This window comes from Saccopteryx bilineata, chromosome 11 (assembly GCF_036850765.1).
Source record: "Saccopteryx bilineata isolate mSacBil1 chromosome 11, mSacBil1_pri_phased_curated, whole genome shotgun sequence".
NCBI lineage: Eukaryota > Metazoa > Chordata > Mammalia > Chiroptera > Emballonuridae > Saccopteryx > Saccopteryx bilineata.
This window is the reverse complement of record NC_089500.1, coordinates 69,349,058-69,376,675: the sequence shown is the minus strand read 5'-3', so window position 1 is coordinate 69,376,675 and position 27,618 is coordinate 69,349,058. Positions and strand designations below refer to the sequence as shown.

Sequence of the window (27,618 nt, the reverse complement as noted above, 5' to 3'; positions counted from 1 at the left end):
GGGTAGGTGGTCTGGGGACTGTATTGTGCCAAAGTGGCTGATGGACTATGACTGCTCAGGAGCCACTGCCCCCGGAAGACCCCGATGCCTGGTTCCCGGTCACTGGCCGGTGAGCTGGACTAAACTGACTCGGGCACTGACCTGTGTCTGCCGGCAGCAGTGTAGCCGGGCCATGTCTGTGATGTGGGTGAACCCCTTCCCTGGGCTGACGTCTCCCCTCGGACCAGCAGTGAGCTGGGGCTCTCACCCCTGGCTGAGGCCACGCTGGGGGGTGGCGACAAGGGGGGCCGGCTGACAGTCTTAGGGACTGTCAAAATGGGTTTGGAAATGGAACTGGGAGAATATAAAACATAGAAATTATTTGGGACATGATCATTACAATGTGCTCATTAGTTTTTGTGGAAACCACAGGTGCTCCCCTAATGCACGAGCAAATACCCTGGGCTGGGTCAGCCATTGCTCTGACCCTGTGATGACCTGCTCTTTAACATAGGCAGTGTGTGTGTGTGTGTGTATTTCTCTCTGTATCCCTCATCCCACTGAGATGTTAGCATGTAAACTTAGATACCTGGACATTCCTAACTCTGTTCCATTACCCAGTCTTTCAAACGAAACACTCCTTTCCCAGCCCTTCAGCCTCTAGACGGGCCCAGCCCAGGCCTCTGCCTTCCCTGGTGTGTGTGAAGTGGATGGATCTGGTCCTCCTTCTCAGGTGTGTGCACCACGCATCCCTCTGCAGTTGTAGTTCTGCCTACTTGCCCTAGAAGCCCAGAGGTCCAGATCCACCCTCTTCTCGTGTTAGGGGAAATCCTCGAGGCCAGAGCTGGAGAACGGACTCGGTCGGTGGTCAGCGAGGCCGGCCGAGGAGACGGGTGGAGGCTCCCTGTCTGCCCTCTGCCCTCCTTCCTCTCAGGTACCCCCTCATTTGACGTGCCTCTTACATAGGGTCACTGGAGCTGGGCTCGTAGGGAAGCCCTCCGAAGGTGTTTCCGGGTTCCTGGCTAGTGAAGCTCCCCTAGTCGGCTCTACAGTTACACAGCGAGCCACTAAGCGCAGACTGGGTCAGGGGCCCCTGAGAGGCTCGGTGTCCCGGAGCCCGGGCTAGAGAGATTGCAGTGGGGTGGCTGGGGTTTGCGGAGGGAGGGGGCTTGTCACTAACCCTGAGGCCCGCCTGCTCTGCTGGAAGCAGTGAACACGGGGAGGAGGACTCCGGAAGTGCTGTCCAGCCCGACCGGGGCGCAGGCCACCGGAGCAGAGTTGCCGACCGGGTTCCCGAAACCTACACCCTCGTGTGGACGTCGTCCTTCTCCCCCATTGCAGTGATCCTCAGGGTCAGCAGGCCTGAGACTGTTCAGCCCTCCAGGCAACTGTCAGGCAAGGTAAGAACCTTCTAGAATCTCTTACTTGCTTTCACACTTGGGGCGTCCTTCCCGGGCTTAACCTTCTGCAGCCTCTATGGCAGCTGCCTCAGGCGTGAGACGACGGGTCGGAGCCGGGCCCCTGGGCCGCCGCCCTCTGCGGGGACAGGGCTCTGCGGGCAGAGCTCTCATGGCTTTGTGGTGGGTGTCCCAGGGGCAGGCGGCCGCTGGGAGCCTGGGTCGTCTCCCGTCCTCTCCACAGGCGCACACCAAAGGCTGGCCGTTGCCTCTTCCAGGTCCCAGCGCGACAGCCTGGTCCTTCCCTTTCTGAGCCAGACCTGGGAGCTGTGGACGCCGCTGGTCCCAACCACGGCGGCGGCTGCGAGTCCTCCAGGGGCTCCCCGTGCCCCTCAGCCCTCCCACAGCGGCGTCCACACGGGCATCACAGCCAGGTGCCGGTCATGAAGCAGGTCCCTAGCCTGTCTCAGGGTCACCGAGGCCCCTGGAGAGACAGACAGACAGACGCTACACAGCGGACAGCCAGGGGCGAAGCAGAGAGGTACGGAGACAGAGGAGATGGGGACAGACCGAGGGGACGTGTTGCTGTGGTCACTTGGCAGCCCTGTGCAGGTCAGCTGGGCAGTGGGGGGGCCCGGGCTCAGGCGACCTCGCCCACCTGGGGACACGGAGAGAGGACTCAGCAGTCACTGACTTCTTAGCCTAAAAGCTTTTGCTATAAAAGAGAAAAAACAACCCTCACAAAATGCATTGTTTTGGTTCAAAGGTACTGGGTCCATGGAGAAAAACATTTCCCAAAAATCCGTTGGTATTTTTGTTTTCCACCTTTTCCCATGAATAAATATTATCCATTAAGAGCCTTGAAAAGGTGCTTAATACACAGTGTTACAGTTCCTCCCTGCTCCGCATGTGATGCGCGGCCTCTGCTGCTCTGGGTCTCGTCTCTTCCCCACCGGGGGGCTCCAGAAACAATGGTGTGGTCTGAGGCCCCCTCCAGGCCCTGTCCTGGCATGCAGCAGCCTCTGCCCCCAGCCCGGCCCCTGCCCCACCCACCCTCCCTTCCTGGGCCCAGGGAGAGGCGGGCTCACGGGGCTGTGTTCACGCCAGCCAGGCGGGGGACCGCAGGGGCCCCTCTGCTGCCTCTCGCTCCTTCCAGGCACACGTTTCAGTGCTAGGGACACAACGGGGCGGGCAGAACGCGGGGGGAGGGGGCCACATGCCAGCCCGCTGCGCTTCCAGGACCCGCGCCGGCCCTCTGTCCAGTGGTCTTACAAGGCCGAGACCTTGACAACGTTGCTGGCTATGGAAGGAATGTTCGTGTTTGGGCCCGGGCTGGCGGGGGGCGGCCGGCTCTCCCCCTCGGGGGTGAGCGCGGGCGGCGTGGGGATGCTGATGATGGCTGTGGTGATCTGGGAGGCTTTGCAGTTCGGCCTCAGTCCGTCGTCTGCTTTCAAGTTAAGGCTGGAGCGACTGGGATAGAGAAAGGGGGAGTTGAGGACGGTGCCCTCTGCTAGTGTCCCAGAGCTTCCTGGGCCCCTGCGTCTTAGGGCACGGTGGCGAGGGCAAGGTTCCGGTGTCCTTTGGTCTGCTCCTGGTATTCCGCCTGTAATTATCCACTCTCACTGTTAGTCCTAAGCTACCAACAATCGCCGCCTCATGGACATGGCCTTTGGGAGTCAGAGGATACATTTTTTCCTCTGGGGGTTGTTTACCTAGCAATTTGTGGCATTTGACTTCTGCTTTCCCTGAACTCTCAGTTACTTCCCGGAGGTGGTGGGAGCTGCCTTCATCTAAGCAGAGAAAGGCGGAGAGCTGGTCTGTGCTTCCCCGTCAGCCTGGCTGAGCCATGCCTTCCACAGCTGCGAACATGGCACTGGGATGGGTCACTTGTGGGTTTTGGGAGGAGTTGGTTTTTTTTGGTATCTAATCATAATTTAGGCTCTAGTATCCCCCAAATTGTATGAAGGGGCTCTGGGTTAACTTGTAAGGATGAGAAAGAAGGCAGGGGAGGAAAGGAAGGGGCCCAGGAATTAAGGGGACGGAGGGTTGGAGGACCCTCGGGGTTCTTCCAGCGTGGAGCTGGCTCAATGCCGTGGACGGGCCGCCCGCACCCATGCCGGCCGAGGGCACCCACCTGGTGGTGAGGGAGGGGGCCGGGGGCACCCACCTGGTGGTGAGGGAGGGGGCCGGGGGCACCCACCTGGTGGTGAGGGAGGGGGCCGGGGGCACCCACCTGGTGGTGAGGGAGGGGGCCGGGGGCACCCACCTGGTGGTGAGGGAGGGGGCCGGGGGCACCCACCTGGTGGTGAGGGAGGGGGCCGGGGGCACCCACCTGGTGGTGAGGGAGGGCTGCTCGCTGCCCTGGATGTGGATGGTGCTGAGCTCCTGCATGCTGCGCAGGCGCGTGGCTGGCAGGTTGGAGTTGGGCAGGTGCGTGGTCTTCTTGCTCCGGCGGGAGCAGCAGGTGGTGGTGAGGCCCGGGTGGCTGGACAGCGAGGGGCTTCTCGTCGACGGGTAGTTCTGCATCGAGCTCTCCATGCAGTTCTGCTCGAACATCTGCTCGTCTATGAACTCGTGGTTCTGTGGGGAGCAGAGGGGGAGATGTAGGAAAGGCGGGGAGGAGGGAGGGGAGGAGCCCCCGGACCTTGGCTGGCGGCCTGTCTCTGGTCCCGGGTCTGGAGAGAAGGGCTCCCAGCCGCCGGGAGCACAGACAGGCTGTCGGGAGGGCCGAAGGCCCACAGGCATCCGGCGGAGAAGGAAAGAGTTCTCCGCGCAGCCCTGGCCGCCAGGGGGAAGGGGACGGACTCTATAGTCGGCAATCACGGTGTGACATGCGCTCCGTCTCCAGCGTGGCTGAAGGGACACAGAGGACGAGGAGGGGCTAGCGGCCCCGTCAGAGCAGGGAGCAGCGACTGACCTCCCCCGCAGGCTGTGCACAGGTTCGGGGTGTCAGGAGTCACTGGGGTGGGTAGTAGGGGTGCTAGGTTGTCTCTTCTGGATCGAATGGGGGGGAACTTGATGAATCTTGGTAAGTGTGAGACGCTTTGAGAGGTGCTAGATTGTTCGCAGAGTTGGGAGAGATTTGCTCTCAAAGGCCAAGGGGGTCATGCTGTCAAGGTTATGGTTTATTTATTTTTTCACCTAATTATGGGGTGTGGATACCTGGAGGCACAGGGTACCCTAGGTCAAGGGTAAGCATGGGACGGGAATGCTAACAGCCTCCTGGCCAGAGGCCATCGGGATGGGGTGGCACTGAACCCAAGAGAGAGAAACAGTGTGTCTGCCCAAGGTGACTAAAAACCCATGGTGCTGATGGCCTGGCCTGGGCTGCTGGAGTGCAGAGGAAGTCTGAAGAGAGGCAGCGTGAGGCCAGCCTGCTGCCCGTACCAGGAGTCCCCGTGGACCGGGAGGCGGCCCAGACGTGGCCCTGGACACTGGGAGGACACCAACATCGGTGCCATGCTCCTCCGCCCCCGCCACGCCCCCGGGAGGGAGGGTTACAGAGGAGTCGGAAAGGCACCGGGGGCTCCCGGGAGACCGGGAGCCTGAGCCAGCGCCGGGGTGACAGCGGAGAGAGGAGCAGCCCCAGGACCAGCAGCGCATGCAGAGAACAGACCGGGCGAGAGAGGAGGGTCCACAGACTCGGGACAGTCAGAGAAACAGCAACCGAAGTTTTAAAAAGTTATACCTTGATGGTGGACGTTCGTACAGACAACAGGGGATCATCCACAAGATAGGACAACCCCTACGGGACAACATGCGACAGAAGATAAAAACACCATTGATTGGACATTCCGGCATTCCCAAGCTCAGGGTCGACATCCAGTCTCAATCCCGCATTCCCCCTCCTCGTCCCAGCATTCCAGCCTGGCCCCCACGTGACCCCGCTCAAACCCCGCGTTCATTCCTTCCACCCCGACATTCCTCCCCTACAGCCCAGCATTCCACCTCCGTAACCCAGTACCCCATCCCCACAGTCCGACATTCTCTCCCTCAGACTCCGCATTCCGCCCCTCAACGCCAGCATTCCAGCCCTTCAAACCCAGATGTTCCCGCCCATTCTGCCCCGCACATGCAGCTTGGAAAGGGCAGTCGGGGCCGGTCCTATCCCTTTGGCAAGCTCTGAGTCTTCGGGAGAAATTCCGGATACGCAGATACAGTTCTCGACACTAAAACATGTCGTACGTCTGGGGACTGGGGTTTGCAGAGGACCTCACCACTTTGGGAGTCCTCACGGGGCTGCCACGTTTGACTCATAGCAAGAGTCACCTAAGGTCCATCACCCGCACTGGGGAGGCCAGCGTATGGGATATTCGGAACTAGAGAGTTCTTCCAAAGTGTGCTGAGCCCCGACTACAGGCTCTTTGGGGTGGGAGGTTCTAGAAAGGACCAGGAAAGGATTTCACTTGGTCCCTGGTCCATGCTGACGTCTCTCTACTGTTCCTGGCACTTTTTGCCAAGGGTCCAGGGCCGGCACGCTGCCCTTCCTGTCAGTCTGTTGGTGAAGCACAGACATCATTCCACATTCTGACCAGGACGCCCTAAGCCATGGCTCTGTCTTAACCACCAGCCTTTCAGAGTCTCAACTCCCTGGAAGGGCAGGTGACTAAGAGGAGGAGGTAACAGTGAAGTCCCAGCGGAGAGAAGTCTCTGCACTGTCTGTCTCCTTCACTCACTGATCAAGAGGAATGGCGGGGGCACAGGGGACACACGGAGTGTACCAACCTAGCCCCTGGGACAGGACAAAGCGTGTTGCTACTGTCCTGTAGCAATCTAGCATCAGTTCAGCCCTGGGTTTGAAGAGGGATGCCCATCAGAACTGGGGAACCGACAGGCAGAGCCCTTGGCTCTCAGAAACCAAGAACTGGGCCGTGGCCAGGGGTCTGGGGCGTGGCAAGGCTGCGGTGACGGCCTCCGTGCTGCGTGCAGGACAGAGCTGGCCCCGCTTTGCGGGCTTTGCCCTGGGTCTTCCTGAGGTGGATGGAGGCCTCATCTCTACTTTTAGACCTGAGGAGGACAGACGTGGACTGCTGAGGCTGGGCCCACCATGAGGACGGGAGTGGATTCCTGACCCTCACAGAAGGGCAGGGTGGGGAGGCGGGCCGCGGTGGCTGGGACTCACAGTGGTTTTCTCCAGGCAGTGCAGCAGGTGGTGGTGCTGGCTCTCGATGAGGGAGGTGGCCTTGCCCATGTGCTCCTCCTCCGGGGTGCCCTGGGGAGACAGGAGAGGAGGCCAGGTGAGAGCTGGTAGCCCTTCCGCCCGCCGCCCGCTTCATTTCTCCACGGAAGTTAGGACACGAGATGTCTGTGTGAGCCAAATATTAGGGGCTCAACATGCCAGCCTGTGAGCTGAGGGTCTTCAGTCCTTCGTCTAAGGATGGTATGAGGAACAGGGGCAGTCCCATGGGAGAGGGGAGAGAACTGGCTGCTCCCTGGGGAAGTTACACTGGGGCACAGGCCAGGCAGTGCTGGTGCCCCCAGAAGAGAAAAGAGCCCACCATCTCTTCCATCACTCCCCCACCCCAGCCCAGCCCCCCTAGCACCCAGCACCAGCTCCATGCCCCCAGCCCAGCCCCCTAGCGCCCAGCACCAGTCCCATCCCCCCAGCCCAGCCCCCTAGCGCCCAGCACCAGCCCCATCCCCCCAGCCCAGCCCCCTAGCGCCCAGCACCAGCCCCATGCCCCCAGCCCAGCCCCCTAGCGCCCAGCACCAGCCCCACCCCACACAGCCCAGCCCCCCTAGCGCCCAGCACCAGCCCCATCCCCCCAGCCCAGCCCCCTAGCACCCAGCACCAGCCCCATGCCCCCAGCCCAGCCCCCCTAGCGCCCAGCACCAGCCCCATCCCACACAGCCCAGCCCCCCTAGCGCCCAGCACCAGCCCCATCCCCCCAGCCCAGCCCCCCTAGCGCCCAGCACCAGCCCCATCCCACACAGCCCAGCCCCCCTAGTGCCCAGCACCAGCCCCATCCCACACAGCCCAGCCCCCCTAGCGCCCAGCACCAGCCCCATCCCACACAGCCCAGCCCCCCTAGCGCCCAGCACCAGCCCCATCCCACACAGCCCAGCCCCCCTAGCGCCCAGCACCAGCTCCATGCCCCCAGCCCAGCCCCAGCCCCATCCCACACAGCCCAGCCCCCCTAGTGCCCAGCACCAGCCCCATCCCACACAGCCCAGCCCCCCTAGCGCCCAGCACCAGCCCCATCCCACAGCCCAGCCCCCCTAGCGCCCAGCACCAGCTCCATGCCCCCAGCCCAGCCCCCCTAGTGCCCAGCACCAGCCCCATGCCCCCAGCCCAGCCCCCTAGCGCCCAGCACCAGCCCCATGCCCCCAGCCCAGCCCCCCTAGCGCCCAGCACCAGCCCCATGCCCCCAGCCCAGCCCCCCTAGCGCCCAGCACCAGCCCCATGCCCCCAGCCCAGCCCCCCTAGCGCCCAGCACCAGCCCCATGCCCCCAGCCCAGCCTCCTAGCGCCCAGCACCAGCCCCATCACACACAGCCCAGCCCCCTAGCACCCAGCACCAGCCCCATGCCCCCAGCCCAGCCCCCCTAGCGCCCAGCACCAGCCCCATGCCCCAGCCCAGCCCCCCAGCGCCCAGCACCAGCCTCATCCCCCAGCCCAGCCCCCCTAGCGCCCAGCACCAGCCCCATGCCCCCAGCCTAGCTCCCCTAGTGCACAGCACCAGCCCCATTTCCGCAGCCCAGCCCCCCTAGTGCCCAGCACCAGCCCCATCCCCCAGCCCAGCTCCCCTTTTCTGTACCTAAAAGCTCCACCCCTCCAGCACAGAGCCCCTCACCTACCACCAGCCCCCCCCAGCCCAGCTCCCCTTTTCTGTACCTAAAAGCTCCACCCCTCCAGCACAGAGCCCCTCACCTACCACCAGCCCCCCCCCCCAGCCCAGGTGCCCTCACCTACCACCAGCTCCACTAGAAACCCACCATCAGTTCTGTCCCCCCTGCCCAGGTCCCCTAGGCACCCACCATCAGCTCCAGTGCCTCGTTGAGGAGCCCATTGCGCTTGCTGTGCAGGTAGGCGTTGGAGCTGCCTGTTTTGGCCACACGGATCCTGGCAAGGCGGGCCTTCTGTGATTGGCAGAGATAACCAAAGAGTTATCGTGAGCCTGGCACACCCAGGGCCCGCGGGCTTTCCTCAGGAGGCTGAGGTTCCATGATTGCAGATGCAAGGGAGGAAAGAGGCTGCTTTTCCCCAGCCGCACGGCTCTGTCCATGGACCTGGGGCTCGGTCTGAGGTGCTGTGTCCCCTCTTTGTGTAGCTCAGTCCTAGGGGTTCACTCTCACCTCTCCAGCCGGGAGCTATCCTGGCAGGAGAAATGTCCAAGTCACTCGTCCAAGTCCTCCCTCCCTCCAGTAGTCTGCTGAGCTTTGTCGAGTCGGTGGAGTCTGTCATCTTGGCTGCCTCTCATCCCTAACTGGGCTGGGGATGTCCCTCAAGGAGCACGTCCCAGCCCTCCTGCGCTCCTCCTCAAGTGCACTTCCTTGCATACGGCAGGTGCCCAGGTATTGGTTAATCATGAGAGAAGCAAAGACATGTGCGTGTGGCCCCTCAACACTTCCTAACTCCTCCACTCGCTTCCCCAGCGCTCGGTATGAAGGAGGTGCATGCTCTGTGCACCGAGTGACTCTCCCTCCAGAACGGCAGCTTGGTGAGGGCAGGAGTGCTTGTTCACTGCTGTGTCCCCAGTGCCCAGCGGTGTTTTACTACATAAATGAATCTGCAATCGCACATCTGTCTTTGGGAGTGTATGTGTGCACGGACGTGTTAAAATACACACACACACATACACGTGCATATCCGTGGGGGCGAGTGTGCGAGCACGTGTGTGTGATGGAGGGCAGGCCGGGACCATTACCACAGGCACTTTGGCTTCAGCTAGCACAAGTGAAAATGTCCCAGCTCCCACCTGGGAAGCTGTCAATGCGACCCCCCCCCCCAACCCTCCTATTTGCAGAGGAAGTGGGCGGGTCTGGACACACTGCACCTGCTGGCTGCTCTTCTTCCTAATGGTCACAATCAGTGTCATTGTGTCAGCAGCTGAGCCAACCACAGACTGAGGCCAAAGAGGAGGGAGCGTTTGGGAGAGAGGGAGAAGGGACCAGGAGAGAGGTTCCTGCTGGTTTGAGTAAACACAGGGGCTGGAGGCCTGTGTCCCTGCAGACCCCGCCCAGGAGCTTACCACTGGGAGCAGAAGAGCCCACGGGGACTCAGACCCTTCCTGGGGCAGAGCGTGCCTCCTCCTGCCTCTGGGAAAGACCACATGTCACTTCCCCCTCCGAATAGGGGAAGAGTTCTTGGAAGATTGTGGCTGTTGCCATTTCTTTGTCTCCCTCTCCTTAACAAGGGAACGTGTCCCCTTCAAGTGTCCAGCTGGGCTGGTTCATCCACTAAGAGGGAGCCAGGGAGTCTGACTCAGGCTGGCTGTCAGCAGAGGCACAAAGGACAATTTCTACCTCTTGTTTCCTGGCAAGCTGCCCTGTGGCCAACATGTCCCTGCAGGGACAGTTCAACTCCCTTCCCTGGTAAATCCCGGGGGAGGCCCGGGTTTGAACTGGGAAGATCTGCCTGCAGTTTCTGAGAAAGAACACTCCCTAGTGGGGAGGAGGGCAGGGTGGAGAGTAAGCCTTATCCTCTGAGCAAAGCACATTCCCTCAAGTCCAGGACAAGTCTCCGCCCCGGGGGTCCTGCTCCAGCCCGCCTCTCAGCTAGCGGTCTACGTTTAAACAAGTCCCTCATCATGGGGGAGGTGGCTGTTATTGCTTTGGATGGCAACTGGGTGTTGAGTGCTGCATATGGAAACCCAATCGTGTCAAGCTCATTACAGCCTTATATAACCCGACTGCACCACTTAGCGCCCGGCCTTTCTCATGTCTGGGGTCTGTCTTCCTCGCTGCCCAGAGATGAAAGAGTCTCCTGTTCCCCTTTGTGGCACTTCTTCTAATCTTATCTTACCCTAGGCCCTGTTCAGCAACAGACTGTCATATCAAATGCATGGTATCGTTTAATCATTTCCCACGCAGGGTAGAGAGGTTCGCGACGTGTTTACGGAACCAAACCCAGCGTATGAAATCTGGTGAGGCTCTCGGGCTTGGTTTTGAGCTCCCGATGGCCAGAGTCTGGGGCTCGTTCGCACTTTTATCTTTGGCACAAACAGAACAGAGCTTGCACTGAGCAGAGCTAGCGACGGCTCGGGAAGGAAGATGCGCACAGTGGGGCAGAAATCCACGGCAATAAGGCCGCTGCAGGGGGCTCGGTCTCCGTGCCGGCCGGCCAGCTTCCCTCTCATCCGTGGCCGTATGTACCACATGAGAGTTCCTAGAGAATTTGAGACTGTCTAGGGCCAGGCATCCCCAAACTACGGCCCTCGGGCCGCATGTGGCCCCCTGAGGCCATTTATCTGGCCCCCCGCCACACTTCCGGAAGGGGCACCTCTTTCATTGGTGGTCAGTGAGAGGAGCACTGTATGTGGCGGCCCTCCAACTGTCTGAGGGACAGTGAACTGGCCCCTTGTGTAAAAAGTTTGGGGACCCCTGGTAGGCTCTTTTAAAGATAAGACGGGGAGGACGTAAGGGCGAGTGACTGATCCGGGGCGAGGTGGTGAACGAGCAAGACCTCATTCAGCTCAGGTCAGCCGACTTCCAGGCCAAACGCCACCGCTTCCATAACACCCCCTTCTCTTCCCCTGAATTTAAGCTCCTGTCGGGCAAGTTTCTAAGCCTGATGCACCAAGCCCGGGAAGTTGCATTTTCAGCAGGTGCGGAGCTGCCAGGGTTGGAGGAGAGGCCTGGATGGAGGACGCCGTCACCCTGGGCACAGTTCCGGGACTGGTCTCCGCTCAGGTAGCTGCCGGTGCCCGGAAAGCCCTCAAGACCGAGCCCTTCCTAGCTGTCTGGCTGCGGGCGCCCTGTGGCTCTAAGAGTTAGCACCACTCGCCCTGGGAGGAGGCAGAGGGAGAAAAATGAGGAAGAAATGGAAAAGCCAACGGAAAACAGGGGCAGTCACACGATGGGGCATGAATCCCAGAGAAATGAAAACTTGTGTTCAGGTGGGAGCCTGTGCGTGAATGTTCACAGCAGCTTTATTCACAAGAATCCCAGAGTGGAATCACCCCAAGGTGTCCCTCAACGGGCAAACGGGTAAATGTCCTGTGCCACAGCCACCCCCACCCCCGGGACACCGCTCAGCCAGGAGAAGGAGTGACACGGAATGGAGTCAGCCTCCGAGGGTGGCTGCCGTAGGAGTCCATTCACACCGCGTGTTTGAAGGGAAAGCATTTTATACGTGGAGGACACAGGGCTGTGAGGTTCGGGACGGGCTGGCGGAGGACAGGAGGGTGTGGTTATAAAAGGGGGCAGGATGAGACTGTTTAGTAACTTGACTGTGGTGGTGAGAGCACGAACCTATAAGAGGTGATAAGTGTAGAAAACTTCACACACATGTGCACGCGTGCATATACACACACTACAACTAAAACTGGGGGAATCTGAAGAGGAATGCCCAAACCCTGGTTGTGATCATCTTACAATTGTGTGTGAATCTATGATGATCTCAATGAACATTTTCATTAAAATAAAAGGATGAGCCTGCCCTGTGGTGGCACAGTGGATAAAGCATCGACCTGGAATGCTGAGGTCACCGGTTCGAAACCCCAGGCTTGCCTGGTCAAGGCACATACGAGAAGCAACAACTTTGAGTTGATGGTTTCTGCTCTACCCCCTGCCTTTCTCTCTCTCTCTCTAAATAAATGAAATCTTTAAAAAACAATCAAAAGGATGGGCAGGCACCAGACGTAGAGATGGAGACCAAATCCCCACTCCAAATGCCCCATCTGTCCACTGCTCACCCCCTCAGCTCAGCTGATCTTTATAGGTCACGCGGCTCAGAGAGCAGCCTTTGAAGCCAACAGTCACAAAAGGATTTCGGTTACTATCCCAAGTGAACCAGCGGGGAAGGGGAGGGCGCCGACTTCCTCAGCCTTGACACCCGAGGCACGTGGGCTTGAGTCTGCTTGGCGTCACGGCTGCGTAGCTCCTGAGCACGCGGTCTGGGCTGAGAACTGTCACCAGCTTCCCTGGCCTCCTCGGCTCATCTCTCCACACCCCACTCAGCCCCTAGGCCCCCCTTCCTCGCCTCACGGTGATAGATTCTAGAAGCAGGCAGGATTCTTGCGTCCCCTCCCCGCTCTCAGGGAGGGCAGGGGAAGGCACAGCTGAGCGTCCTGGAGGAGACAGGTCCGGGCAGAGTGAAAACACTGTCCTGTCTGTATTCACTCTGACTTCAAAGGGAGCTTGGAAGGGGAGCAGGAGGGTGACAGGGGTGGGCAGAGGGAGGGAGTCCCCTCTTCAGCTGTGTGGCAGAGGGAGGAATGTGCCAAAGCGGATTCCTTCTGGATTTTAGTCACACAGGATGCCCTCTGTAAAGTCTCTCAGGGAAATGGCCACCGTGCCGTTCTGTGCACGGGTGAGGCACTCTAGGAAGCAGTAGGGGTGGTGTGGGTGCCCAGAGCCCAGCCTGGGTGGGGGTGGCGCTGTCGTGGGCACAGCCTGGGCTCCTTCCTGTGTGAGCTGAGGATTCCTCGGAACCTCACCTGCTTGGCTAGATCCCTGTGCCAGCCCTAGTCCTGGCGGGTCGGAGTCCTGGGCTGGAAGTCAACCCAGTGTTCCCTGCACCTTGCTCAGGATGGCGTAATGAACTCAGAGCCTGGCTGTGCTGGCCCGCTGACAGGAACAGGGAAGAGATAAGACTTCTATTTCTGGGGTGGCTGGCAGGGAAGGGGGCGGGGGAGCCCTGACCTTGGGAGAGGGGTAGGAAATGGGCACTGGGAGACGGAGGGGGCAGCTCAGAGCAGCTCGGGCAGCTGGCCAGCCCCGACCCGGGCCGAGATAAGCCCAAATATATACATATGTCAGCACAGAGGGAGGGGGGAGACAACAGGGCACAGAGGGGGCTACGAGGTCACCCAACAGGGGACATGCTGGGGTTTCTCTATAATTGCTTAACGTACAGTCTATTATTAAGTATTGCTGCGTGTGAAGTGGCATGCGTCCCAGGGCTAGCTGCCGTGGACGCTGCGGCTTCATTTCAGCCAGCGCTCACAGATTGTTCTGGAAGTCTGCGATCCTCCGCTACGTCAGGGACCCTGCCACTGGGCAGCTGCCCTGTGCGTAGACGGACGGACGGCCAGCAGCAGGGGCCGCAGGGGGAGGAAGCAGCCCAGCTGCAGCGTGTAGGGCCTGCCACACAGTAGGTGCTCAGGAAGTGTTTGTGGAGTGAATAAACGAAAGAAAGAATAAAGTAAGGACACAAAACCTCAGGCCGCCACAATTGACCCTTTCAATGAGGTCCCCCGTGTCCACTGTCCCCGGAAGTACCCCCTGGAGGGCAAGATGCCCTGAAGGCATGAAAACGGACCCTCAGTCCTGGTCCTCCCCTCTCCTCCTAAAAGTCAGGATCCAAGAACCCTCGGGGGCCCTCACTGCAGGCGAACACCCGGCTGAGGGCTGAGGGCTGAGGGCTGAGCCGTTCTGCAGGAAAGGGGGGGGCGGTCGGAAGAGGCGGCTTCGGCCCTGCACCCGAGCCTCCTGCCATTTCTCCCCACCCTGTGAGCGAATGGGGGCGCTCCCGGGCCCTGCCTTCACCAGCAGGGTGCACTGGACACCGCCGCCCTTGCCCGGGGCCCCTGGCCATGCTGCTGACCGTCAGTGGCAGGTCTGTGCCGTGGCCCTGAGACGCCCTGCGGGGACCGCTGTGCCGTCTGCCCCTGAACTCAATGGCTTCAGAGTGTCCTCCTTTCAGATGGCTCCTTTTCCTTTTCAGCAGGTTTATTTTTGTCCCGGTGGCTTCTATAGGCTATTGTAGGGTACTGAAAAGCGGTGGTGTCCCCCCGGGAAGCTCCTGGCTGGACTAGGGAGGCGGCCAGGGCACTGCCGAGTGGTGGCGGCCGAGGTCACGGGAGGGGAGCCAAGGAAAGGGCACAGAATATCCGGAAGGGAGAGAACTGCTCTCGGAGAGCCGAGGATCCGCTGCAGGCTGCGGCCAGCCGGCAGGGCTGGAGCATGGGCGCGGGCAGGCAGGGGGCCACCCTCCCGTCTGGGCCGGGCTCGCCGGGGGCTCCAGGCCCGGTGACTGGGCTGTGCCAGGTGCCGGGCTCGCCGGGGGCTCCAGGCCCGGTGACCGGGTTGTGCCAGGTGCCGGGCCCGCCCAGCGGCTCCAGGCCCGGTGACCAGACTGTGCCAGGTGCCGGGCCCGCCCAGGGGCTCCAGGCCCGGTGACTGGACTGTGCCAGGTGCCCAGGTCAAGGGCCAGGGCCCTCTCTGGTCCAGCAGCCCCTCCCCGCCCTGGCTCCCGGGCTTACCTTCTGTGCCCTGCGTTTATCAGCTCTCTGGTTCTGGTGGTAAATCCGGCTGAAGTTGGAAACGATCACAGGGACCGGCAGGGCGATGACCAGGACGCCGCTCAGGGAGCAGATGGACCCAAAGATCTTCCCGGCGATCGTCTTGGGCACCATGTCTCCATATCTGAGGGAGAGAGAGAAACAGGTGTAAGGAAGAGGGGCCATTTGAGAAACAAGTCAGACTCTCCTGACAATCACCCATCCACCTGTCCATCCATCCATCCATCCATCCATCCATCCAACAACTGTTTCGAGTGCCTGTTTAGGTGCTGTGACAAGACCTGATGTATATAGGGAGTGAACAAAACAGACATGAGCCTTATGATCACAGAGCCACCGTCCTATAAGGGGAAGACCACCCACAGGTAAATGAATTTGTAAAATCATCGTGACTCGTGGTTACCTCTCTGAAGGGAACAGACACAGGTGCCATGCCAGGTAGGAAAGTGTGGCCAGGAAAAGCCTCTCTCAGGAGGGAACACAAACTGAGATCTGAAAGTAAAGCATCTAGCCATGCAACACCCCTGGGGCAGGATGTGCCAGGCAGAGGGAACAGACAGCACGGAGGTCCTGAGGTGGACGGAGCTTCACCTGTTCTAGACTAGGTCAAAGAGCCAGCACGGCTGGAGCGAGGACTGAGTTATACAAAAGGGGGTGGCGGTGGCAGGCGGGGGGGGGGTGAGGGGCTGGCACAGACGACGCAGAGTCCAGTGGGCCATGAGGAGGGGTATAGATTTCATCCCAAGCGCAGTGAAAAGTCATGGATGAGCTCTAAACAGAAAACACGATCTCATTTATGACGATAAAATGACATACACGACACCCACCTGCTGACGTAGAGATTTATAGTTTACAAAGCACTCTTATACACTGACCTCACAGAAGCCCCATGAACCCTGCAAACATGGCGTCCTTGTCCCCATTGTACAGACGCAGCTGCTGAGGCTCAGAGGCAGGGAGGATACTACCCTCCTTCGGGTGCGCTGGGACTAAAACCCACTGCTCTGGCTTTTGTCTCTTTCCCATGAACACTGAGCGAGGGGGGACCAGCGCTCTGACACTCAGTCCCGCGAGCTGGGACACCACTTTGGGACGGTGCCGAAGCCCCAGCTCCAAGATACTCTCTTAAGTACTTCACACTCTGTCAGCTGCCCCTGGGACGGGCTTGGCCTGGGTCCCCCTCAGCCCTGGGCAGGCGGGCTGGAGTCTGGCTCCTTCAATCAATAAAATACTCTCCACAGGGTGAAGTGTTTAGCCTCTTCTTTACTGAGATAATTTAAAGGTCTTATTAAGCAAAGAGCAGGTGCCAACTCCTTTGGCCAAAGGCAGAAACACCAGCTCTCCCGCCTCTGTGCCTCTGGGCATCCGGAGCAGAACACAGGCTGAGGATGACCAGGAATTGTTGCCGCTGAAATTGTGAGGCTCAAAGTCACTTGTCCTGAGGGCAGGGCAGTGTCCTGGGTCCCCAAGAGGAGGAGGAAGGGGACAGGGTGAGCCAATTCAGAAGCAGAGCCCACGACACCTCCTGAGCAAGCTGAAGGCTTTTTTTTTTGGGGGGGGGGGTAAGCCGTGGTCGGTGGTTGGTGGTCGGCGTGTATTCGAGGAGTGAATGAATGATCTGGTTTAAGGCCCTCACAACCTCTGAAGTTGGCTCCTGTCTTAAAAACTGTCTCCCTTCTCCCTCAGCGTCAGGCCCTTTGTCCTGGTCCAAGCAGTCTCGGCCATGCCACTGACGTTAAGACCTGCGACGGCTCCTTCTGGGAACCGATGCTAGGTTTGCCTTCTCGGCCGCCATGCTCAGGAGCGGGCGCCAGTGAGATGGTCGAGGACTTGGCTTCCAGAGTCAGACAACCTGGGTTCAAGGCCCACCCAGCCCCAACATAACATTAACTGTGAAACTCTGGGGGACGATACCTTTAGACCTCAGTTCCCTTGTCTATATAACAGGAAGACGGCAAGAACAGCCTCGGTCACAAGCCTATTGTGACATATGCAGCTCTATAGACAATAGATGCTATTCCTTTTACCTAGGCATTCTTGTAACCATGCTCTCTGTTGTTGGGAAGCTCTAAACAGACAGCCGACTGGCCCAAGTTCAAATACTCCCAATGACGAAGAAAAGGGGGCTGCCCCACGGCGGTGCCTTATGTGAGCTGGGATTTTCAGAAGATGATGGAAAGGTAGATGAAGACCAAGCAGGGCAGGAATGTGTAAGAAAGCGTCTGGGCCTGGCCTGATGGCGCAGTGGATAGAGCATCGACCTGGAATGCCAAGGTCACTGGTTCAAATCCCTGGGCTTGCCCGGTCAAGGCACATATGACAAGCAAGTAGCAAGCAGTGAACAACTAGTGAAGCGTCTATGAGTTGGTGCTTCTCACTCCCTACTTGCCTCCTCTATCTATACAATTAATAAGTAAAATCTTTAAAAAAAAAAAAAAAAAAAAGCAAGTGTCCAGAAGGCTCCACTTCAGAGCGATCGGGGCTGTGGGAAAAGTGCTAAGGACAACAGAAAGCTGGGCTTACCCACAGGGACGGCGGTGCCTCCGGCCGGGGCGGACGGTCTGCTGACAATGGAGGAGAGAGAGAAACAGAACAACGCGACCTCCGGGCACCCCGTGCCTTCTCCACAGAGGAGAACGGGCCTCCTCTGGGAAAGGCTGGGACAAATGTGCGTGAAAAGGATCCGGAGCTCGGCCCTGGCCGGTTGGCTCAGCGGTAGAGCATCGGCCTGGCGTGCGGGGGACCCAGGTTCGATTCCCGGCCAGGGCACATAGGAGAAGCGCCCATTTGCTTCTCCACCCCTCCTTCCTCTCTGTCTCTCTCTTCCCCTCCCGCAGCCGAGGCTCCATTGGAGCAAAGATGGCCCGGGTGCTGGGGATGGCTCCTTGGCCTCTGCCCCAGGTGCTAGAGTGACTCTGGTCGTGGCAGAGCGACGCCCCGGAGGGGCAGAGCATCGCCCCCTGGTGGGCGTGCCGGGTGGATCCCGGTCGGGCGCATGCGGGAGTCTGTCTGACTGTCTCTCCCCGTTTCCAGCTTCAGAAAAATACAAAAAAAAAAAAAAAAAAAAAAAAAAAAGGACCCGGAGCTCGAGGGAGGGGACGGGAGAGCAGGCACGTGCCCAGCTGTCCTTGGTGGGCTCCAATCCCCAGAGATGGAGAATGCGGATGGAGTGGTGGGACCACTGCCCACGGAGAAGTCTCAGTGCCGCCGAGAAAAAACCAAGATGGAAACGGTTGGGTTGTAAGGAAGGGAAGGGCCGGTCTAAGAAGCCAGAGACCAACAGGTGTGACGTCCATCAGTGCCGCCATCAAACTGCTGGCCGCATCTGAGAGCAGACCATTACGCAGATAGCTGGAGAGCACTGGAAAATGAGCCGTGTTGGTGCGCTAAGTGTGGATCTTGCCAAACGCACCTCGCTTCTGGTTTGGAGAGGGTTAACTGGCTGGTGGATCGGAGGACTGCTACGGACCCACTGCGTTGTGAGTTTTTGCAAGATCTGTTCTTGGCCCAGGTTTTTATGTCCTTGGCGAGCCATGAGCCGGGGGAAGTGGCGGGGACGGCAGTGTGGCTGGTAGGGTCCAGACAGCCGTCTTTAGCCTTCTGGCCCTTCTCAAAGGTTACCAACCGTGGGCCCCCTGCCAGCCAAGAAGTTCATATTTCCATGTTAGAAGGGTCCCTCAGGGAAAGAGTCAACGAGTCCATGGAAGAAAGGGTGGACCTGGAGTCAGGTGTCCAGTGGTGTGTCCCAGAATTCCTCCACAGCCTCCACAAAGCCAGAGGGGGGCGGGGTGGCCCCTTGACTCGGCAAAGAGACAGGGTCAGGTTCGGGGTGGGGTCTTGGCCCCACGTGACTTGCTAACTAGTAGTTGAGTGACTTTGGCAAAGTTATTTAACCTGAGCCTCTCCCAGTATAAAATGGGTATCACTTGCCTAACCGAGAGGGTGGAGATCCTTGCGAGGTAACTCAGAAGGCGCGTGTCTGGGGAAATGTAAGTTCTTTACCAATAGCCGGTGTGGTGGGTACGCAGCCTGGGGTCTGCTGATTGCCTCCCCGAGCAGGACGGCGCCCCGCCCCCACCCCTGTGAGGCAGACTCAGCCCTGAGCACTGTCAGAGGGGCCCCCAGGTCCTCACAGAACTTCCCCGCTGCCCCCTCTCCCGCTGGTCACAGTAAGTTCCAAATACGGCACCTGACTCAAGCTGGGTCAGCGAGTTCCTTTCCTGGCTTCATTTCTGAACGGCTTTATTGAGACATAATTTATACGCGCTAACGTTCAGCCATTCGAACTGTACAATTCAGTGGTTTAGTGTGTTTACAGGGTTGTGCTACCGTCACCACGGTCTAATTTTAGAGCACTTTTGTCACCCCCAAAGAAGAAACCTCACACCCATTAGCAGTCAGTGATCTCTCTACACCTCCCCCCCTCAGCCCTAGGCCACCCCTAATCCACTTTCTGTCTCCCTGGATTTCACTCTTCTAGACATTTCTAGAAATGGAATAGTAGAGTGTATGACCTTGTGTGCCTGGCTTTGCTCACTCAGCGCAATGTGCTCAGGTTCAAGGTTGGTCCGTGTGGCATCACAGACCAGACTTCATTTCTTTTCGAGGATGAATGTTGTCCCATTGTGTGGACAGGCCTATGGTGTTTATTCATTCATCAGTTGATGGACATTTGGGTCATTTTTCACCTTTTGGCTATTATAAATAAATTCTGCTATTAAAATATGTGTACACATTGGCCCGGCATGTGCATGTCCTGGGTTTGATTTCCGGCCAGGGCTCATAGGAGAAGCGATCATCTGCTTCTCCACCCCTCCCCCCTCTGTCTCTCTCTTCCCCTCCTACAGTCAAGGCTCCATTGAAGCGAGCTGGCTTGGGTATTGTGGATGGCTCCATGGCCTCCACCTCAGGCATTAGAATGATTCCGGTTGCAAAGGAGCAATGCCCCAGATGGGCAGAGCATCGCCCCCTGGTGGGCATGCCCAGTGGAGCCCGGTCTGGCACACGCGGGAGTCTATCTCTCTGCCTCCCCGCTTCTCACTTAAGAAAAATACAAATAAATTAAAAAAATATATGTGTACAAGTTTTTGGGCAGACATACGTTTTCATTTCTCTAGGAGTTGTATGGTAACTCTGTAACAATCAGAGGAACCCTCAGACTGTTTTCTAAAATGCTTGCACCATTTTACAATCACACCAGCAATAAATTAGGGTTCTGGTTTCTCCATATCTTCACTATTGTTACTATTTGCCTCTTGATCCCAGCCATTCTCCTGGCTGTGAATTTCCCTTCTTGGCTAAAACAACCTTTTCCCTTCTCCTGGATTTTTTTGAGGCCAGATCAATCTCTTTCAAAGAAGTTGAAGCTGCCAACAAAGGTCAGGAGTTGTTTGCGGCCATACTTTCTGTCCTGGGGAAGAGCCAGGCTCTCGCTTAGAGAGGAAGCTGGCTGACACGTAGAAAGAGCTGGGGGAGGGAACGGAAACTGATGGAGTTCAAGTTCCCGTCCTAACTGCTCCCGGGGACAGCTCCACTTTTGCCCATCCTGTGGCTTAGCTGTTCTATCCTTCCTTTGACTGCATAGCGACAAATTATTATTTTTGTTCAACCTTCTTCCATTTGGATGCCATGAGGATGACATGATGGTGAAGGCAAGGCCACTGCTGATTATTTTTAAGCAAGCTCTTCACATTCTAAGTGACAGAGCTATGTACTATGAATTGAGGTCTTGAGGAGTCAAAAGGACTTTAACAGGTGGTAATTGAGGGTGAAACCAACCAGATTAATTTTAACAAAGACAGATGACAACACCAGCATTTTGATTCACATAATCAATGACTAGTACAGTCAGGGGACAGACCGGCTTAAAAGCCGTAGAACTTCAACACGGCCGCTGGCTGACGCAGCTGATGAGAAAAAAACCCACGGCCACCTGAAGTTCGATGGGTGAGGGTACAGTTTCCAGAAACAGGAAGTGGGCGTTCATCCTCGGCCCCTTGGGCAGACCACTTCTAGGCTGCTGCGTGGGGTCCTGGCCACTGTATAGTCTACACTGAGGAGCTGGCCTGTGTCCAGAGAAGGGAGGTGGGCATGGCGAACTCTCTAGAAAGGGAAGCGAAGGAATGGGGACATTTGGCCTGAAGAAGAGGGGCAGTAATGGAGGGATGGAGGGAACCATGGACAGGACCTGTGCTGAGGAAATTCACGTGTATCAGGGGGTCGTTCAGTGACCCCTCGAGGAGGGTGAGCCCTCTGTAGGGATGAGGAGCAGCAACTCGTTCACGATCACTCAAGCAGGAAGAGACAGACTGTCTGGGTTAAAGTCCAGGCTGGTCTGTTCCCATCGCACTGCTCAGGGCCCCCCCATCCTGCTCCGCCAGGGTCGGGGAGAGGATGGGGTCAGAGAGGGCTCTGCGGAGTCGGCTGGAGCTCACCCCTTCTCCTGCCCCCCCTGCCTCCGCGGCAGAAGCACAGCACCCCAGTTAAAGGTGTGGACCCTGAGTGTCACACTCCTGGAGCAAAGCCCCCGGCTCTGCCACGTATCGTTAGCTGGGTGACTTTGGACACACTACTCGACTTCTTTGTCCTCAGTTTCCTGGGATTGATAAAATAATGGTACTCACTTTGCAGGGTTATTGTGAGGGATTAAATGAGTTGCTATTTGTAAAACACTGACTCCCGGCTCACAACGAGAACTTTATAAGTCTTTATTGAATAAATCCTGGACTTAGACCACCATTGTTTCTAGACTGGACTTCGGCAAAGCCTCTTAACCTGACTTCTTGCTTTCACTTTTGTTCCCCTTTAATTTACAAAGCAGCGTCTTCTTAAAGGCATGCCACCCCCCCTGCTCAAAGCACTCTGACAAATGTGGGTTCAGCATGTAAGTGAATGACTGACACCTGCCTCACGACGCTGTTGCAAGGCTGACAGGCCTGCTACACTGCGGACATGCACTGACCAGCGGCCGATGATAATGGTCACTACGCAATGGGCAGTGACTCCCCCGACCACCCCCTGGACAGTCCTAATGCATTGATGGCCTATTTTCTCTGTGGAACTTTGAGGAAAGCGAGGGGTGAGGAAAGGAAAAACAAACACCGCCCTGGCCTCGAAACAAATTTGAAGCTCTACCCTTATTTCCTTCTTGTCTTATTCCTCTCATGCAAATAAGGACTCTCTTCTCCCACCCTTTCCTGGCTCTGTGCCCGTGGGAAAGGGAAGGAGCAAGAAAGCTCTTACTGGAGGTGACACTGCAGGTATGGGTGGGCTGCGGTGACCGCCCCAGACATCAGGCTCACGCCCGGGCTTTGCCCGGGGCCACGGGGAGGCAGCTGCCTGTCCCCGGCTAGGCGGGACTCGGGGAACTCCGAGCTTCCCGACCACCTCTCCCCCAGCACCCTCGGCAATCCACAGTGATGTCTGGGCTGTGGCAAGAGCAGGGAAGCTTACCCTCCTAATATAGAAGGCTAATTAATTTGTATTAGGGCTTAAGGATAATTAAACTTTTTATCTGAACTTAAGCTGCACAAACCACCCGCCTCGTACAATTAACTGCTGCCTTGACTTCCTCCTCCAGGTGCCGAGAGATAAGTGGCGGCCAGGTTCCCCGTCTGATTCTGCCCGCCTCTGGGCAGCGGAGTGGGGTCTGTTCTGGCCCCGAGGTCCGGGCGTGGCCCCGCAGGGCCGGCTGCTCCGAGCTCAGCCGAGGAGTGGCCCTAGTCTGGAAAGGCATGTGCTTCTAGAAACTGGGCCTTCACATCCATCCTCCCCGGTCTCGGTCCCCAGGAGACTTGTCCCCATTTGACAAGAAAGCCGTGAGGAACAACAGCACATATGTCTGGTCGAACGACGGTGCTCCCTCAGAGCACCAGGCCTGTCCTGTCTGCCACTTTCTCCACATGGCCACCAGGACAGCCCCTCTCCTGAGCTGGTGCTCGGCCCTCTGCCGCCCCGGGCCAGCCAGCGCTTCTCACGCAGGACGGGCTGCCTCACTGGAGTGGAGCACGGGTCGTGACAAGCCTTTGGTTGGTTCGAGCTGTCGTGGGCTCGAACTGCAGAAGGGTGGGCTGGGTCTCGGGGGAAAGTGGGAAGGGCCCATAAGGTCTATAGAGCAGAGGTGGGCGTGAGCGGGGGCGGTCCAGCAGCGCTCCCAAAGGGGATGGACGTTCAGGTCACAGCCGCGGAGAGGCCAGCGGGTCAGGGCTGGGTGGGCACGCGCACACCAGACAAGGCCTCCTGGACCGTGTTTGCTGGTGGTGCGGGCTTTTCGGAAGGTCCAACCCGGACCCTGCCGGCACCTCCGGTTCTCCTGAGGCCCAGCTGGGAGGGCCACAGACACGGTGAGAGACGAGTGGGCAAGAGGCAAAGAGAGGGCAGAGAGGAGTCCCCCCTTATCAGACAGATGGAGGTGCTCAGTGACTTGGCTACTTGGCCCTGCCCACGGCCACCAGGTGTCCCCACTCACCATAGCACTCTGCCCTCTGCTGCCCCGTGGGCAGATCCAGTCTGCACCAACTGCCCTTCCCGGTCGGATCGGCCCCTGCTCCCTACCCTGTGCTGTCCGGTACCCCCTCCCTCCTCCTCCCCTCCCTCCCCTTCCCCAGGCCGGAGACGTCTCCCTTTTCCACTAAGCCCTACCTGAACTGCACGGGACTCCCTGTTGTCTCAGAGTCTCACACTCCGACAGGGTCTCAAAGGGGCTGCTGGGGTGACAAGCCCAGCCCGACAGAGCACGAAGTCCTCTCCACAGTGGCCTCTGCTCTACCCCTGAGGTGGTCCCTCCATAGTCCTTGGTGTCAGACAGACCGGCGCTTAAGACACGAGCTTCCTGGGCCTCAGTTTACCCTTCTGAAAATGACACTGCAAAGACCTACCTGGCAGGGCGGCTATGAAAGTCACGTCTGTGAAAGCTCTTTATAAACTCTGAGATGGGCTTAGTTATAACTAGTTTTATATGTAAACTATATGTAAATGATGCCATAGTTTATATATAGTTTATAGTTACTATATGTGTGTAAACCCTAGTTCTACATATATATAATGAGCTACAGTTATATATAAAACTTGTTATAATTCTATAACTATGTATAACTAGTTATAACTGGGACCTTAGTTGTTACTGTTATTCTGCACAAAACAACCTGGGTGGGGGGAGGGCTACGCACATGGTCAGTTTACCTGAAACTTGCACCTTGAGCCCCAGCTCTGCCCTGGGGAGCCCCGAGGATGTCTGTCCTGCGCCCTCCCCCCCGCTCCTGAGGCACACCCCGGCTCCACCTGCCCCTTGTCCTGCACACCTACCTGTCCTGTCTTCCCCGACAGCCCTCAGAGTGACTTTCAATCACCGCGGAACTATCCTGACTGATTCTAGCAACCCAGCCTACGCAAGGCTGGCAGGAACAGGGTGGACGCGAGGGCCCAGGGGAGGCTAAGAGAGAACCAGGCAACGAGGCACTTCTTCATAAAATATGGCACGAGCCCAAGTACCTGGCAGGTGCTTTACTCGGCACCGAAGACACGGAGGTGACCCCTCCTGTCACCAGCTTACAAAGGGAGATGGGGCCGGGGGTGGGGGGCAGAGAGCAAGCAGGCTGCTACAGACCAGGGGGCGAGTGCTGTCACCATAGCACTCTGCCCTCTGCTGCCCCGTGGGCAGATCCAGTCTGCACCAACTGCCCTTTCCCGGTCGGATCGGCCCCTGCTCCCTGTCCGGTACCCCCTCCCTCCTCCTCCCCTCCGCCCCCTCCCCAGGCCAGAGACGGTCTCCCTTTTCCACTAAGCCCTACCTGAACTGCATGGGACTCCCTGTTGTCTCAGAGTCTCACACTCGGACAGGGTCTCGAAGGGGCTGCCCGGGTGACAAGCCCAGCCCGACAGGGCACGGAGTCCTCTCCACGGTGGCCTTTTAGCCTCTGCTCTACCCCTGAGGAGGTCCCTCCATAGTCCTTGGTGTCAGACAGACCGGCGCTTAAGACACGAGCTTCCTGGGCCTCAGTTTACCCTTCTGAAAATGGCACTGCAAAGACCTACCTGGCAGGGCGGCTATGAAAGTCACGTCTAATGCAAAGGACTTGGGCTTTGGATTGTCAACCTGCTTCTCTCTCTGCCTGCGTCACTTCGGGCCAGTGACTTAGCACCTGATCTGCTGTAAAACCAGGAGTCACATCTCCTTACAGGGATGGTGGCTGTGTCCTCACAGACCCTACGGTGTGGCACTTACCACTGTCTGATGAATGTCTTTTACCCACTAGTCGGGGAGCTCCAGGGAGCAGGCCTGGCATTGTGCCAGGCACACAGTAGGGCCTCAGAAATCTAGCATCATCGTCTTGAAGATGGGGTTAGACTCTCGGCACTTCTGCCATTCGGGACACGTGATGGGCTGTTCAGAGGGACTTTTGGGTGGTGGACCAAATGCAGCTGGTTCTAAGGCGGGTTTCCAGGAGCCCGCATCAGGACTAAGATCCTGGGTCCCCAAGACACTGAACTGTCACCTCTGACCTTATCTCTGGTATTCAAATCCCGCTCCAGGGCCCGACACCAAGTCAATGTTTCTGCTGAGCTGGAAACCCAGTAGAATCCTCTGGCCTCGGACCCCGCTGCCAGCGCCGAGCTCAGCACTTCTGGGTCTGGTGTGGTTCAGCTCGGTGTCCTCTGAGCCTTGCTCACTCCCCCCACTCATGTTTCTTTTGCTTTGGAAAGTGGCAGTGGCTGTGGGCTGGAGTCGTGTTGCCTGAGCCCATGAGAGGCTGGCTGGTGGGCAGGGAGCCTCTATCTGTGGTCCCTGGGTCTCTGAGCCTGTGTTCTTCTCTCTCCGTCTCACTCTCCGCTTCTGGGTGACAGGCCTCTCGGGTGCGGCCCCCTAGGAGACAGCACTCGCCCCCTGGTCTGTAGCAGCCTGCTTGCTCTCTGCTCCCCACCCCCGGCCCCATCTCCCTTTGTAAGCTGGTGACAGGAGGGGTCACCTCCGTGTCTTCAGTGCCGAGTAAAACACCTGCCAGTCCTTGGGTTCAGGCCATATTTTATGAAGAAGTGCCTCGTTACCTGGTTCTCTCTTAGCCTCCCCTGGGCCCTCACGTCCACCCTGTTCCTGCCAGCCTTGCATAGGCTGAGTTGCTAGAATCAGTTAGGATAGTTCTGCGGTGATTAAAAGTCACTCTTAGAGCTGTTCTGTGTGTGTGTGTGCGTGTGTGTACATGTGTGTGTAACAGCACGCCCTGCATACACTAAGCCCCTAAGGGACACATCACCCCCTTGTCACCCCTTCAGAGAAACACCGTCACACACACATGGCAGGTCAGAGCCGGAAGAAACCTGCCAGACCACCACTCCACGCACACGGAAGCATTTACAGTGAAATGACCCACGTCTGGGCCTGCTTTCAATTACTCCAGGGAGAAAGGCAGAGAGAGGGGAAACAAGGTAAAGCTGGGCAGGCAGAGGCACGGGGTTTCCATTCACCACTTTATAGATGCTTAATGTCCAGAATAAAGTTTTTAAAACAACCCAACCAAGTTAAAAGAAGAACCATCTACTCCAACGCCCCGACTGCAGAGACATCCGAGGCCACTGCTCGTTGTGCCCGTGACAGCCAGCCCTGCCACCCCTCACTGCTCACTCAGTGTGGCACTTGTGTGGGGCTCCAGCTGCCAGCAGGGCTGTGTCCTGTGCTATCTGATAGCCTCCTTCAGAGATTAAAGTAGGGCCGGACATCTCGGAAAGCACTCAATAATAATAACAAACACCCATTGGTGGGCGCTGCCTGGCCCTTGCCCCAGGACCACGGGCTCCTCTCATGTTCCCAGGACCTGGCATTTCGGTCCTTCCCCACCCTCAGCCCCCCCAGCAACTCTGGCTTTGCCATGGATGCTGCTCTGCTTCCCCTGACCCAGAGCCGCCCCTCACTGGGCAGCACTCTCCTCGTCGTCCCTCCTTAACTTCGAATCAGGACAGAGGCTGGCAGGTCGGGGACAGAGGCGGGCAGGTGGGGGACAGGGCTGGCAGGTGGGGGACAGAGGCGGGCAGGTGGGGGACAGAAGCGGGCAGGTGGGGGACAGGGCTGGCAGGTGGGGGACAGGGCTGGCAGGTGGGGGACAGAGGCGGGCAGGTCGGGGACAGAGGCGGGCAGGTAGGGGACAGGGCTGGCAGGTGGGGGACAGAGGCGGGCAGGTGGGGGACAGGGCTGGCAGGTCGGGGACAGAGGCGGGCAGGTGGGGGACAGGGCTGGCAGGTGGGGGACAGAGGCGGGCAGGTCGGGGACAGAGGCGGGCAGGTAGGGGACAGGGCTGGCAGGTGGGGGACAGAGGCGGGCAGGTGGGGGACAGGGCTGGCAGGTCGGGGACAGAGGCGGGCAGGTGGGGGACAGAGGCTGGCAGGTGGGGGACAGAGGCGGGCAGGTGGGGGACAGAGGCGGGCAGGTGGGGGACAGAGGCGGGCAGGTGGGGGACAGGGCTGGCAGGTGGGGGACAGAGGCGGGCAGGTGGGGGACAGGGCTGGCAGGTGGGGGACAGAGGCAGGCAGGTGGGGGACAGGGCTGGCAGGTGGGGGACAGGGCTGGCAGGTGGGGGACAGGGCTGGCAGGTGGGGGACAGAGGCAGGCAGGTGGGGGACAGGGCTGGCAGGTGGGGGACAGGGCTGGCAGGTGGGGGACAGAGGCAGGCAGGTGGGGGACAGGGCTGGCAGGGGGGGGACAGAGGCAGGCAGGTGGGGGACAGGGCTGGCAGGTGGGGGACAGAGGCAGGCAGGTGGGGGACAGGGCTGGCAGGTGGGGGACAGGGCTGGCACGTGGGGGACAGAGGCAGGCAGGTGGGGGACAGGGCTGGCAGGTGGGGGACAGGG

General features: G+C 58.7%; 1 protein-coding gene and 1 long non-coding RNA gene across 3 annotated transcripts in view; one reads left to right on the top strand and one right to left on the bottom strand.

Annotated features, from left to right (window-relative positions):
• Positions 1–1,031: 1,031 nt before the first annotated feature.
• LOC136315481 (uncharacterized) lies at positions 1,032–2,149 on the top strand. Its single transcript, XR_010727513.1, has 2 exons — positions 1,032–1,379; positions 1,655–2,149. It is a non-coding gene; the product is annotated as an uncharacterized lncRNA (long non-coding RNA).
• A 302-nt stretch (positions 2,150–2,451) lies between these two features.
• The window catches only part of KCND3 (potassium voltage-gated channel subfamily D member 3), a 198,966-nt gene continuing 173,799 nt past the window's right edge, over positions 2,452–27,618 (bottom strand). Inside the window, exons 3-8 of one of the 2 annotated variants that reach the window (XM_066247284.1) lie at positions 14,743–14,905; positions 8,354–8,455; positions 6,499–6,588; positions 5,065–5,121; positions 3,709–3,956; positions 2,452–2,846 (exon numbers count right to left, since the gene is read on the bottom strand). In XM_066247284.1, coding sequence (XP_066103381.1) covers positions 2,645–2,846; positions 3,709–3,956; positions 5,065–5,121; positions 6,499–6,588; positions 8,354–8,455; positions 14,743–14,905 — 862 coding nt within the window. In that variant the 3' untranslated portion in view covers positions 2,452–2,644. The remainder of the gene's footprint in view (positions 2,847–3,708; positions 3,957–5,064; positions 5,122–6,498; positions 6,589–8,353; positions 8,456–14,742; positions 14,906–27,618) is intronic. The other variant, XM_066247285.1, reaches the window with a different exon arrangement.